The 15,199-nt window shown below is 30.0% G+C and overlaps 1 protein-coding gene across 3 annotated transcripts in view; it reads right to left on the bottom strand.

The window, feature by feature from the left end:
* Window positions 1-15,199, bottom strand: part of LOC105254985 (transcriptional regulator ATRX) — a 34,153-nt gene that overhangs the window by 5,121 nt on the left and 13,833 nt on the right. For 2 of the 3 annotated variants that reach the window (XM_020028676.2, XM_025413242.1), the window contains 5 exons: window positions 5,997-6,269; window positions 5,645-5,860; window positions 3,848-4,212; window positions 1,517-1,916; window positions 462-518 (listed from right to left, as the gene is read on the bottom strand). In XM_020028676.2, the coding sequence (XP_019884235.2) occupies window positions 462-518; window positions 1,517-1,916; window positions 3,848-4,212; window positions 5,645-5,860; window positions 5,997-6,269 (1,311 nt within the window). The remainder of the gene's footprint in view (window positions 1-461; window positions 519-1,516; window positions 1,917-3,847; window positions 4,213-5,644; window positions 5,861-5,996; window positions 6,270-15,199) is intronic. The other variant, XM_025413241.1, reaches the window with a different exon arrangement.

The following is a 15,199-nucleotide window of genomic DNA, read 5'->3' as shown; positions in this document are numbered from 1 at the left end:
CTTGAAGAGGGCCAACAGATAGTGGCAATGATTTGACCTTGGAGAGTCATTTGAAGGTGACGTAAAGGTCCCGTAGATGACGTAAAGGTAATTGACGGTGATCTTCACCTGACTTTCAAATGACTCTCCCATGTCAAATCATTGCCTATTTGATGGCCCCCTTCAAGCCATATAACTTTTGTCTGAAATATTTCTTTCTAAAGTGCATAGTTTATGAAATATTCGACCGGTCCGACTTTTGGGACACTCTGTATATGATTAATCCATTTAATACAATATGTAATGTAAATAAAGAAATCGAATTAAGCTAGATTCAGATTAGTCAAGATGCCCTAGAGATACTTAGAAGAGATAGCGATAAGAGATAAAGAGAATTTTGATACGGATATTTATATAAAAATTCAATGCGAACAAGAACGGGAAAGAAAGAGCGATTAAAAAAATTACAATTATTGCCTTACCCCGGAAGGGAATTCATCTTCGTTGTTGCGCAACCCAGCACCGACCAATGCTTTGTTCTGCGAATAATTAGCAACAATCCCTCCATCAATATTTACACTACGCTATATACTTAATTTGCATTGTCTACTATTCAACAATCGAATCTTTCGAGCAATGTTGAATAAAAAACTCTGTGCTGGATTTATTTCACAAGTAAAAGTGTTGATTAGAATCAAGATAACATTGTTCGAAGGATATGTGATAATAACATTTTTCAAGCTATCGGTTAAAAATGCGTGCCACATACTAAAAGAAATATAGGTGCAAAGTATCAAGTTTCTTGCAAACGAAAAAATTGACAGAAAAATGTCACAGAAAGAACATACAGTACCAGATCAAAAATATTGTATCATTTATAGAAATAGAGAAGTCGTTACTTTAATGAATAAGATATACATATTAATATTATCAAATTATATTTTCTTATATTGTGCTTTGATATCATAAAAATTAAAAATTATAACAAATAATAACAAAAATATTAAAATATTAAATTTCTGAAAGTCTTCAAAATAGTTTCCCTTTACTTCCAATACTGCCACACATACTCTTGGCAATCTTGTTGACAATAGGTTTTTTTTTTTTTTTTAAGTTAACTGATATTTAATTCCAGTATGTTTGCAAATGTATTTTATTTTTGATTAATAAATCTCATGTTCCAAAAACAAATAAAATTATTCCATTGGAGTTCCTCTATTGGATTAAGATTCTGTAATTGAGAAAAGCCAGAGAGGCTATTTTGAAAAGTTAAAAATTTAATACTTGCCATAATTTTAAATTTTCTCATTATAAAGCATAAAATAACAATAATAAAATATAAGTTAATTATATTTCTATATATTTTCGCTCATTAAAGCAACGATTTCCATGTGTCTACAAATGATGCGATGCTTTTGACCAATACTCGGAGGAGTAGGGACCTCATTCGAAATTCACTATCTACTTTTTAACATCGTACTTTTTATCTCTTCGTCAACTCGTCGCTCGAAAAAAATCCCAAAGCGATTAGCCTTACCTCTTGCTCGCGAATTTGACTTTCCATCGTTCGGATACGCAATTCTTCCTTGCGACACGCATCAGCGACCCTTCGTTCTTTCTCTTCAATCTCGTTCTGCATTCTCAGCTGTTCCGACTGCATCTTGAGCTCCCCGTCCTTTCGCTTGTCCCCGACGTACTTCGCTTCCTTCTCCTCCTCTTCTTCCTCCTTCGTTCGCGCTTGGGTCTCCTGCTGTTTCGCTGTCTCATCATGTTGCTGTTGCTGTTGCTCATACGAGGAAGCATCTTCCTGCTTGCGTGCGTTGTCGTCCTTCTTGCGAAATGCGTCCTCGTTGCAACGCAGTATCGCCTCTCTCTCCAACTGCATCTTCTCCTCCTCGAGTTCGCGCAATTTGTGAGCCAGCCTTTCCCCTAAGTCACTGTAAGAATGTGATGATTTGATGATATATTCCTTTTCAATTCGTATTAAGCTAGGGTTGCACAAGACCCAAAATAAGACAATATTCGTAAAAATATTGTATTGGTATTGAAAATTTTCAAAAATTTAAATCTTATCTTGGTCTTGAGTGAATATTGGTAGCAAAAATCTCGTCTTGTATTGTCTTGTCTCGATTTTATTAATAATTTTTTATCTAATATTAAAACATTATTTAAATAATATTTAACATAATTTTTGTAATATAATTTGAAATAATTATTACTATTGTATTATATTTTAATTATAATTATTACTTTGTAATCGATATAAATGCCGTTTATTTACTTAAAAAAACATTTACTGTTTCATGGAAAACAGAAATTAATAACTATTTACAGGCTCCAAGGGAATGTGCAGATATAAATATTTTGGAGTAGTAAAAAAATTAGGTTCATTTATTCCACATTGTCAAAAATGGCTCGAGACATTTTAAGTTCAACTGCCTCATTCGTGCCAGTAGAAAGACTTTTCTCAATAGAAACTCTGACTATGTCAAAAAATAGAACTAGATTACAAAGTAAATCTTTAAAAGCATTAATGTGCATCAATTCCTGGGTGAAATGCTCTTTAATGTCTAAAATTTGCGAATTTGATTTCTAATTTATAAAAATGTTATATTGTATTAATATTAAATGTTTTTAAATTTATCAATATAAATGTTTTTATTGAATAAAATTTTTTTAAATTCGTATATACAGGGTGTCCCATTTTAATGCCCCACCCCAAATAACTTTCTTATTTTTAATTTTAGAAAGAGATGTTTCGGACAAAAGTTGTATGGTTTCAAGGGGGACATAAGATGGTGTCATTAATTTGATCTTGAAGAGTGACATGAAGATTACGTGAAGGTCATTTTGAATTTCTTAAATGGAACACCCTATATATTTTTGCATATTCTTGTAGCTTATCTCGAGAGCTTTCCAAAACACTATAAATAAACATTTTTTCAAGTACTTTATGAGGCTTGAAATCATTTCTTAATTTTACATAAACCGTAAAATATCTTGTAAAATATTCATTTTTCGATTATCTTATCATAATACTTTTATGTATAAAATAATGAGAGGAATCAATTGGTGTAAAGAAAACATACAGTTGTTTTTAAGAAAAAATATGGAATTGTTAATTGCAAATTACATATTTTTTCTTAAAAACAACTGTATGTTTTCTTTACACCAATTGATTCCTCTCATTATTTTATACATAAAAGTATTATGATAAGATAATCGAAAAATGAATATTTTACAAGATATTTTACGGTTTATGTAAAATTAAGAAATGATTTCAAGCCTCATAAAGTACTTGAAAAAATGTTTATTTATAGTGTTTTGGAAAGCTCTCGAGATAAGCTACAAGAATATGCAAAAATATATAGGGTGTTCCATTTAAGAAATTCAAAATGACCTTCACGTAATCTTCATGTCACTCTTCAAGATCAAATTAATGACACCATCTTATGTCCTCCTTGAAACCATACAACTTTTGTCCGAAACATCTCTTTCTAAAATTAAAAATAAGAAAGTTATTTGGGGTGGGGCATTAAAATGGGACACCCTGTATAGTGATTCTTTTACAAATATAAATATTTTAATTTTTTTGAGAACCAATAATCTTGACAAGACTAATAATCTTGACACTCTTAGTCTTGGTATTGTCTTGATAACTAATTAAAAATCTTGTCTTGATCTTGTCTTGAAACTCAAGACAAGACAAGACAATATCAAGACTAATCTTGGTATCTCGTGCAACCCTATATTAAGCGGTTCTTTTTAACGAACGAAAGTCAGAAAACGAATTCGAGAAAGCTCAATGTTCTTCTGATTAACATTTTCCTGACTCTCGAAGAATAAAAAATCAAAAAATTATTTGTACCTATTGTACTCGCGATTATCGCCATATCGCCACTGTTCCTCCTTCTCGAGAACCTCCATGATTTCCCGCTCTTTTTTCGTGATCTCGTCCTCTTCGGAGGAGGTCACACTGGCGCCGAAAGGCTCGCTGCTCTGTCTGCTGTGCTGCGACATATCGGGGCTGACGGGTTGCTTCGCCCAGTCCTCGACGTGGCCCAACTCGACTCCAGAGTCTCTCTCGTGACTCGAATCTTGCTCGTAGTTACTGTCAGTATCGTAAGAGCGACGATGAAGTTGCTCGATGCGCCTCTCCTCAGCGAGGATTGCTGCCATGTCAGGTGGTTTGGTCAACGTCAACTCAGATTCGAGATCATCGTCGTTGACCTGCTATTAACAAAACATACGATATACAGGGTGAGCCATTTTAAGTTACCTATCCCAATAACTTTTTTATTTTTGAATGTACAATAAAATGTTTCAAATAAAAGTTGCTTGACTTCAAGGGGGACAGAAGATGGTGACTAAAATTTGACCTTGGATAGTCATTTGAAGGTCACATAAAGGTCACCTTCAATTTCTTAAATGGAACCTACTATTTTTCATTACACATTCTTATAGCTTGTCTCGAGAGCTTTCCAAAACACTATAATTAAGTACATTTTCGTTAAGTACTTTTCGAGTTATGAGGCTTAAAGTCATTTCTTAATTTTACATAAACCATAAAATATCTTGTAAATTATTCATTTTTCGATTATCTTACCTTAATACTTTTATATACAAAATAATAAGAGGAATCAATTGGTGTAAAAAAAAAACATAGTTGTTTTTAAGAAAAAATATGTAATTTGCAATTAACAATTACATATTTTTTTTTTAAAAGCAATACGTTTTCTTATACTAATTGATTCCTCTCATTATTTTGTACATAAAAGTATTAAGGTAAGATAATTGAAAAATAAATATTTTATTAGATATTTTATGGTTTATGTAAAATTAAGAAATTATTTCAAGCCTTATAACTCAAAAAGTACTTAACGAAAAGGTACTTAATTATAGTGTTTTGGAAAGCTCTCAAGATAAGCTACAAGAATATGCAATGAAAAATAGTAGATTCTATTTAAGAAATTGAAAGTGACCTTTATGTGACCTTCAAATGACTATCCAAGGTCAAATTTTTGCCACCAAAATTGATCTTGAAGGTAACTGTGATGAAATAATGAAGGTCAATTTTAAGGTAGACAGAGGCACTTTTAGAAAAAACGTTTGATACAAAAGTTTCTTATTTTTTCACGTACAATTCGAATCTGTAATAAAAAGTAGCATGGTCCCCTAAAAAAATTCAACTTCCGATCCGGATGGTGTATTTCCGGTCGGAATCAAAAGTTGAAAATATCACCATTTAATAGAGCATACCTGATTTACTTAAAAATTGTTCGCGATTTTTGATAAAAGCCATTTATTTTCATTTTAGAGGGGGTATAAGGATGGTCTGGGATACCCTACATACCTTAAAATAACATATACCTTCTATCAAAAGATATATGTTATTAAGATATATGTTATATAAGATATATGTTATAACATATATCAAAAGATATATGTTATAAAGATATATGTTATTATATGTATATAAAGATATATGTTATACACATAAGATTTATAAAAATTTTAAAACAAACTTTAAAAACACAAAGATAAAAAAAAAGAGAAAAAATATATGATATTTTAGAAAAAAATGGAAGATTTTAAAAATCCTTATTGAAGAAATTAAAAATTTTCAAGATAATAAAAATAGCAAATTTTTTATTATCGCATTTACCCCTTCAATACCGAGGAAATCCGAGCGTCTTGTACGCAACTCTTTCTTTATTCTGCGAGTAGAGTTTAATCTTTTGAGCGGCTCCGGCGAAGGGTTGTCATCCACCGGAGGTGGTGGTGGTTTTTCCTTTGGTGGCTCGACACTCGTCGGTGGATTCAGAAGGAAAGATTGATCGGCAATTATTTCCTCATCATTAGATAGAGTAAGTGGCAGAATCTACAAATGATATCGAAGATCAATTAAGAAGAATTCAAAAATCGATATAATCGACATATAATTTTCCTTTCTCGATTTCTTTCTTCCTTATCAAAAACATTCAATGATTAAGAAATTTGCTCAACAATCTACTAACTTGTTTGGAGATCGGCGAGGCCGGGATCAGACCAACTTCTTGTTTCATCAAACCCAGATTAGCCGGACGATCAGCTGTCGACGTGACAGGTGTAGCAGTAGATGATGTATCGTGCACATCACTTTCGACGATGCGCTTTTTCGTGGTGTTGGCGGTGACTGGCATCTCGACATTCGTCTCCGTCGTTTCGTGCTGCTCGTGTTCGACTGCTAAAGCAACTAGGCGGTTCGCAGTTGCCTCCTCTTGGTCGGTTTTCTCGATAACGATCCGTTCCTGAGGAGAGGAAACGCAATGTACTCTGAGAAGAGCTGTACATAAGACGCGGACCGGGTCTCGCACGCAATTTTGCAACGCTACATTCTATGTAAATCGACGGATCAGTTTAAAACAGTGTTTCTGGAAAAATCCACAAAAATTGTAGGCGAATAAATTTCGATCAAAAAACAGATTTTATCTGTCACAACATATATTCTGATAATAAAAAAAAAACTAATGTCTCTCAGGAATATATTTTTTACATTAAATTTTTTACATTAAATTACATTAAATCATGATACGGAGAAGTGTGATATTCAAGTGACGAGTAAATTATGTCAATGAAAAATATTGCATTTTAGTTTCACACAATTATCCTAATTATCTAAGAAATGTCAAAATTTTTTAAAAATACTTTAAAAAAAATATATAAAAAAAATTCTTTAAAATTCTTGAAGATTATGCATCCATAATCTAAGTAATGAAGAAATCGACATTATATAAATTACATAATATAATGCATCTACAATATTTAAACGTCACATCATTAATGTTTCAGGAATATATGTTATACAAATTAAAATCATGACATGGAATTTGAATGACAATTAAATTATGTCATTGAAAAATATTGCATCTTAGTTTCACACAATTATCCTAATTAATCCAAATATTTAAGAAACGTCAAAATATGTGTAAAAAAATATTTTAAAAAATATTAAAATAAATATGTTAAATAAAAATATTTAAAAAAATTCTTTAAGATTCTTGAAGAATTTTTTTGAAGACACCCATAATCCGCGGATTTAATTAAATAATCGTTAAATGACATAATATAACGCATTTACTTGAATGTCACGACATATGTATTGTCGCAAGCGTCTTTTCTCAGAAGCAGAAGTTGCATGAAAAATGTTGGGAAAAGGTTTCGCGTGCACTAGATGTGCAATTCTTGCCGTGAGAATATGTGCATTTTACCAGGTCGATGCGCGTTGCGTAATATTGCACGTCCGATGGATCTTGCAAATCCCTGCAATTATATGTGCTTTTCTCCGCGATTTGACACGCCTTTACAAAGGAGATATGCATACGAGCACGATGCGATATTAAACATCGATAAATGCGGACTCGAGAAGCACTGATTTTCAATAATGATCCGAGCAATAATAGTTTACGATCCTTACATTTGTTGGAGTCATCATATTACGCAATTTTTCCACGTCACAGATTCTTTGAATTTTGTCGAAAAAAGTTTTAGCTACATAATTTCTTAACTATTAAATGCAATTTAAATGCAATACATCGTTGCAAAATATGCGAACATCAGATAGTGATAATTTTTTTTGCAAAATATGTTAGTATAAATACTACAAATTAATGTACACATGGTAATAGGTGATTAGTGAGATATTATTGGATAAAAGCCTTCTCAAAATTGTATTGCATGCACTCTGTAAGATTTTTTACAATAAAACTTATAAAGCATCAACAAGATTCTAAAATTATAAGCGACTGAAAGAAATGAATTTTTGCTAATAAAGCTTTAGAAATGCAAGTAAATACTAAAGAAATAAATTTAATTTCGTTATAAAAAAATCAAATGTATCTAAAATAAATAATGAAATTATTTAATCAGTTGTTAAAATGCATTAATAAATATAATTAATAAATCAATTTAAAACTGATATATTCTAAAGAAAACTTTTCAATGCTCTATAATTCTTGTCTCATTTCCACTCTATTTTTCAAGGCCTTTTCTTTAAAAAAAAGAAAAAATGCATTTCATGTAGAAATTTTTCTACGTCACAAATTCTTTGAATTTTTGTCGAAAAAAGTCTTAGGCATATAATTTCTTAACTATTAAATGCAATTTAAATGCAATACATCGTTGCAAAATATGTGAACATCAGATATTGATAATTTTTTTTGCAAAATATGTTAATATAAATACTACAAATTAATGTACACATGATAATAGGTGATTAGTGAGATATTATTGGATAAAAGCCTTCTCAAAATTGTCTTGCATGCATTCTGTAATATTTTTTACAATAAAACTTATAAAACATCAACAAGATTCTAAAATTATAAGCGACTGAAAGAAATGAATTTTTGCTACTAAAGCTTCAAAAATGCAAGTAAATACTAAAGAAATAAATTTAATTTCGTTATAAGAAAATCAAATGTATCTAAAATAAATAATAGAATTATTTAATCAGCTATTGAAATGCATTAAATATAATTAATAAATCAATTTAAAACTGATATATTGTATATTCTAAAGAGAACTTTTCAATGCTCTATAATTCTTGTCTCATTTCCACTCTATTTTTCAAGGTCTTTTTTTTCTTTAAAAAAAAAGAAAAAAATGCATTTCACGTAGAAATAATATATCATTAAGCTAATAACTTACTTCGAAAATTTTTTTCTAAAGACGAATACACATAAGTAACGCCTCAAGAAAGGACTACAGGTATATATTAATCAAAGCAACTAGATCACGTGATTCGCGTGACTTCAAATATTACAAATTTAAAAAAATCGCACTTCATTATAACACACCCCGTTTTCAGTTTAGTACCCCTTACCTCATACTCGCGACTCATACTCGCAAATTGCATGCAGGGACGAGGAACACACGCGGAGGAAGAAGAAACTACGTTTACTTTCTCAAGTTGCAAGCGATTTATCGTGCAGACGCCTCGAAAATCGTACAGCCACTAGATCACCGTGATCTCAGGTGTTGTCGGACTGATTAAAAGGTATTGCGAGCACATGACGCGATAAGGTCTTTCGACGATCGAGATAAGAGAGATACTTAGTCTACGCTATCGCGAGGCTCGAATTGTCCAATCAAGTGTGGATGTGACGCGATACGTAATTTGTCAATCAAATATAGTAATTTAATTCTAAATAAGGTTGATAAAGAAGCAATTCGACCAGGGTCTATCTCACGTTTATGGCGACAAATTAAGCGCGCGCTTAGAGCGATAAATGATACGAATATGATGAATATACACAGAAAAAAAGAACATTCTTGTTTTTGAAAATATATTTAGTTTTAACATGAAAATCTTGAAATTAGATTATATTGCGTTAATTAAAGAAAAATATAATTGCTTGAATAATTGCTTACTTGAATGAAGCCATTTTATATAGTTCAATCGAGAAAAATATATTCTTATGATTTAAGATTTAATTTTCTTGAATGGAAAAGAAACGATGTTAGATAAAAAATAACATTTTTAAATCAAAGATTATAATTTTTTTAAAGTAGAATTAAATAATTGTATATTCTTGAGGTGACAATTACAATATTAAAATAAGACTATAATATTGTTGAAATTTAAAATTATTAAATTCTTCTAAGAATATTATAAATTGTTGTGTATATAAATAATGAACGCGTTAGTTTAAGTATATAAGTTTTGATTTGACACTTATTTTTTTTCTGTGTACAAATATGTAAAACAAGCACGTATCACCAGGGTGTCTACTCCGTGAAAAGAAATGGGGATAAACCTAGAATTTTTTATCTGAAAAACTCAGAATTCTCATGAAACTTTGAGAATTTAGAAAAATTCTTTCCTTAATAATTTTATCTTATGGAAAATAATTAGCAAGCCATGTTAGGCTTGTTCGATTTCTAATATAATATACAGGGTGACCCAGACACCCGTACACCCTTTTTAAAATAAAAATAAATGGCTTTTATAAAAAATCGCGAACAATTTTTAAGTAAATCAGGTACGCTCTATCAAATGGTGATATTTTCAACTTTTGATTCCGACCGGAAATACGCCATCCGGATCAGAAGTTGAATTTTTTTAGGGGAACATGCTACTTTTTATTACAGAATTGTACGTGAAAAAGTAAGAAACTTTTGTATCAAACGTTTTTTCTAAAAGTGCCTCTGTCTACCTTAAAATTGACCTTCATTATTTCATCACAGTTACTTTCAAGATCAATTTTAAGATTGACAGAGGCACTTTCAGAAAAAACATTTCATACAAAAGCTTCTTATTTTTTCACGTACAATTCAAATCTGTAATAAAAAGTAGCATGTTCCCCTAAAAAAATTCAACTTCCGATCCGGATGGCGTATTTCCGGTCGGAATCAAAAATTGAAAATATCATCATATGATAGAGCGTACCCGATGATTTTTACTTAAAAATTGTTCGCAATTTTTGATAAAAGCCATTTATTTTCATTTTAAAAGGTGTACGGGTGGTCTGGGATACCCTGTATATCTCTGTCTTTGTGTTTATATATTCAATGTCTCTCTTAAAAAAATATTAAATATGCAATATATATTCTTCATTGTAATTTTTAGTCATAAAAAAAATTAAATTTTTATGCAAGTGAAAAATGCTTATCTTACAAAGGTATTCAATTTTTTTTTATACATTTACAAGTCCAGCATAAAACTTAAGAGGTTCTTCTGTTTTTTCTTCAAATAAATCACATATAATAAAAAAACTTATTTTATATAAAATTATATTAAAAATCTTTTCTTCATCTATAATTTTGAACAAAAAATATTTGTAAGATTAGGAAATTTTTAGAGAATCTTTTTAAGATTAGGATAGACACCCCAAGTGATCCTGACGCGTTATTTTGTATATCTTTATTTTAGATTATCAAATAAAATTATTTTTTATATATAATTTTAATAATGATATTTTTATTTATTAATAAAATAGGAAAAAATATAAAATGCAGTATTTCTCCGAAGATAGACCCTGAACTCGAAGAAGCTATCCGTACAGCCATGCGTGTCTCGTGAAATTTGTGCGATTCGTTTTGGGATCTACTAAAAAATAAAGCCGTTCGCCGAGACGGTAATCTTCGGGGCTAACACACAGCTCAGGCAAATCGCTGCTTGCGCGATGCAATCAAAAATATATGACGTCTTACCTCTTCAATGTATCGAGAAGGACGAGAGATGTGGAAAGAAAGCGATCGCGAGGCTCGCGCGCCGACAAACGAATAATAATCGTTGATGGAAATGTCGTTGACGGTGACATGGATGCTTTTATCATCGGCACGTCAGCACGAACTCTTTATTAATAATGAAATGTCATTGTGATTGACCTCCGACTTGACTTACGCGTCACGAGAATCATGTATCCATCGTACTTTGAACGCAAATGTTATTAAAAGCGTATATTTGTGTGTCCTATTAACTTGAAGATAAACCATCCTAAGCGTTTTTCGCATTGATAAATTCTAATCTCTGGACAAATGTCACGCTAATAATTCAATTCGCAATTCTGTATATTAGAAAATAAAAATTGAAATTAGCAGACATCTTTGGCAAAAAATTAGATTTTCTCTAGTGATTAATATATCGAAAAAAAAATACATTAATGTAAATCTTTTTAAAATAAAAATTATATAAATTGGCAAAAAGCGAAATAAAATCTTTTAGAGTCAATTAAAATCAGGATTGGCAAAAAACTTGTTTTTTTATATTTTAAACAAAAAACATTGTTTTCTTGTTTAGAACAAGTTTTTTGTTTTATTTGTGTTTTTAAGTAAAGTAAAAAAAAACATGTTTTAAACAAAAAAAGCATGTTTTAAACAAGCAAAAAACACTTAGCTTTGATCTGTGTAAATATTTAAATTTTTCGCTAGCGTTAAACTGTAAATAACGTTGCCAAAATTGACAACGCTATTAAAAATATAAATAATAAAATAAAAATGATAAGATGGGTATTATTTTAGCAGAATATTTATTTTTGGAGTTATTTATTTTTGGAGAAAAAAAGTTCTAATTAATAATATTTAATATATATAATACTTTGGTTCCTTTCCTATTCTTATTAAATAACCTCATGCTTAACTCTCAACATAAATTATAAATAAAAGAAAAATAAAAAACCTCAATTTTTCTTTTTAAAAAAAGAACTTTTTTTTTAGAACTACTGACCTGCTATGAGTTATGTACTATTAATTTAAAATGCTAAAATGTAACATCAGTCAACATCTTCTAAGTAATCTTTATTATACTGATTGTTATTTAATATCTAAAAATAAATATTCTGCTAAAATAATACCCATCTTATCATTTTTATTTTATTATTTATATTTTTATATCTATGTGTTACATAAATATAGATAAAAAACTAAAAACACTAAAACAAAAACTTTTTTGCAATATACACATCTGTTAGTTTTTGTTTGTTTTTGATTTTTTTTACAATTTCTTTTCCAAATAATCATATATTTTATTTGCGATATTTTAAATTAACGGTTCTAAATAGTAGTTTAAAACAGTTTGAAACAAAAATATTTAAAACAGTGGGCACCGTTTTAAGCAAGTTTTAATCAAACAGTTTTAAACACATTGTTTAAAACATGCCAACCCTGATTAAAATCCACATGAATGTGTGAGAAGAGAATACAACACGACGAAATTCGTTGGCAAGTACTTTGTATCTCATGTATTTCATCGTTGTTTGTTTTTTTTTCGCGGTACCGACCGCTACAATCCATGACAATTAATTATAATCGCGCATCAAATATTCGGCGAATTGTTTTAAAATCGCTACAAGACCGTTACAAGTAAAGCAAGTCTTACATTCGCGGTGTTTGCACCGCGATATCGCCTGTACAGGTTCTCGCGCGATTGATAATTCTAATCGCATGTACTCGACTAAATACGATTGATCGCATTCGGTAATTAAGATTGGAGGAGCGATTGAATGTTATCACAATGGCTTATTTCCTCGTACGATCGATTTCAGCAATCAATCTTTAATCTTAATTTAAAAGCAGAGTTAGGCATTTATCTCTAAACTATAATAGTCCACGTGTAAACAATGTAAACTATGTTTAACGTATCATCTATGTCAATAATTACACAGGCCTGCGAGGTCAGTTACAAAAAAGGAGGTGAATCTGATGAATCTTTTAACGCTGAAAACGAATCTGACCGCAAGATTTCCCCAACACATCGGGTTTTTGAGTAATCTATAGTTAAATAGTCGAAAAATAATCGGCTATTTCGGTTAATTTCATAAATTTATTATGGGAGAAATTTATGTAAAATTTAAGGAAATTTACGTAGGCATTAATATGGCAGAGCCATTAATATGTCAGATCCGTCATCTTGAAATTTGAAGAGGTACATCAGTTATCGAAAAATATATCCAATACAGTTGTTACACATTTTGATGAATTTTTAAAAATTTTATATCTTTTTATTGTGATTCTGTCCGCTAAATTGGATCCGCCATTTTTAATTTTAAAAAATGATAGGCAACGTTCAAAAATTTATGTGTTTACCAAATTTTGATTCGTGCTGAGACAGAGAAGTAGCACGGGATTGATTTGCTCATTGGATTCCTATGCATGACCAGTTTTATTATATTATAAGACATAATAATATTTATATTTATAATATATATTATTATAAGATTCATTTTTTGTGAAAGAGATATTTTTTGAATCGATTTAAAAATGTGATAAGTTATTTTTTCAATGGATTGCTTCAAAAAAACAAATCGTTCTATCGTCGCGGAATCCAATTTTTGTAAAAAAAGACGGGAAAAAGTCATAGAAAACAATGGATTATATTTTGATTAATATATTAATTCATTTTCTTATTGAATAAATGCATTTTTTAAATAAAAAAATGGCGGGAACTTAGTTATACACCTAATACTATATGATGCGATTGGCAGAAATATTTCAAAAAATTAGGTTCTCTCATAATAAATTCATGAAATTGCTCAAAATAGTTATTTTTAAACTATTTAACTGCAAATTACTCAAAAACCTGATGTGCTGGAGAAATTCTGCCGGAGAGATTCGTTTTGAACATCAAAAAATCTATCAGATTCACCTACTTTGCTCTTTGTAACTAACAAAAACTAAATTTTCGCAGACCTGTATTATTAATCTACGAAATTAAACCATATACATAAACGAAACATCTTTGATAACAATAATGACAAGAACAATCAACAAAGATTCAACGAACTAAATTTTATATTGATAAAAAAAATAGATATAATGCATTATTGTATATTCTATATAAATATTGTATATTACATTAATATTAATATTAGCACTATTTTATAATATAATTACTATTTTTTGTATTCATTTTTCATTTAATTTATAATAATTTACATAGTTTACATGTTTACATACAAAAAGTTTGCGTAAACATTGTGTAGACAATACATAAACAATTCGTGTAAACATAATTTTGACATCTACCGCAACTCTCTGTTCGAGAGTGCTCGTTTTTTCAATTGTATTTGAACTTTCTCAAATTATATGGTTTGCGCGCTGTAATCTGAGAAAGTTACAGTTAAACTACGATCGATCTACGTTGCCGAAATCGGTCGTCGATATTTTCTTTAAACGGCATATGCAATATCTGACAGCACTTACAAACGCCTGCTGTTACGTCGCAGACATACCGCAAACATAAACTTGATTGCAAATTGTTATGCCGTTATAATGTATTATATAGAGTAACCGTTACAATGTACAAGCGCTTCTGTATACTGGGTGGTTTAAAAGTCTGGAAACGGTCAATTATCTCCGAAAATAGTGATCCTGTGGGAAAATGTTTTAGACAAAAGTTGTAGGATTTTAAGTGACACATTACACGGTAATATTACTATGACCTTGAAGAGTGTTGTTAAGGTCACGTCAGGATCACCTTCAATTTCTTAAACAAAACCCCTTATTTTTTATTACATATTCTTATAGCTTATCCCGAGAGCTTTCCAAAACACTATAATTAAATTAGTTTTCATTAAATACTTTCCGAATTATGAGGCTTAAAGTCATTTCTTAATTTTACATAAACCATAAAATATCTTGTAAAATATTCATTTTTTGATTATCTTACCTTAATACTTTTATGTAGAAAATAATGAGAGGAATCAATTGGTGTAAAAAAAACACATAGTTATTTTTAAGAAAA

This window comes from Camponotus floridanus, unplaced genomic scaffold, assembly GCF_003227725.1.
Source record: "Camponotus floridanus strain SB8 unplaced genomic scaffold, Cflo_v7.5 scaffold63, whole genome shotgun sequence".
NCBI classification, from domain to species: Eukaryota; Metazoa; Arthropoda; class Insecta; order Hymenoptera; family Formicidae; genus Camponotus; species Camponotus floridanus.
Note: the sequence above shows the minus strand (reverse complement) of the source record. Positions and strands in the feature narration are given on the sequence as shown.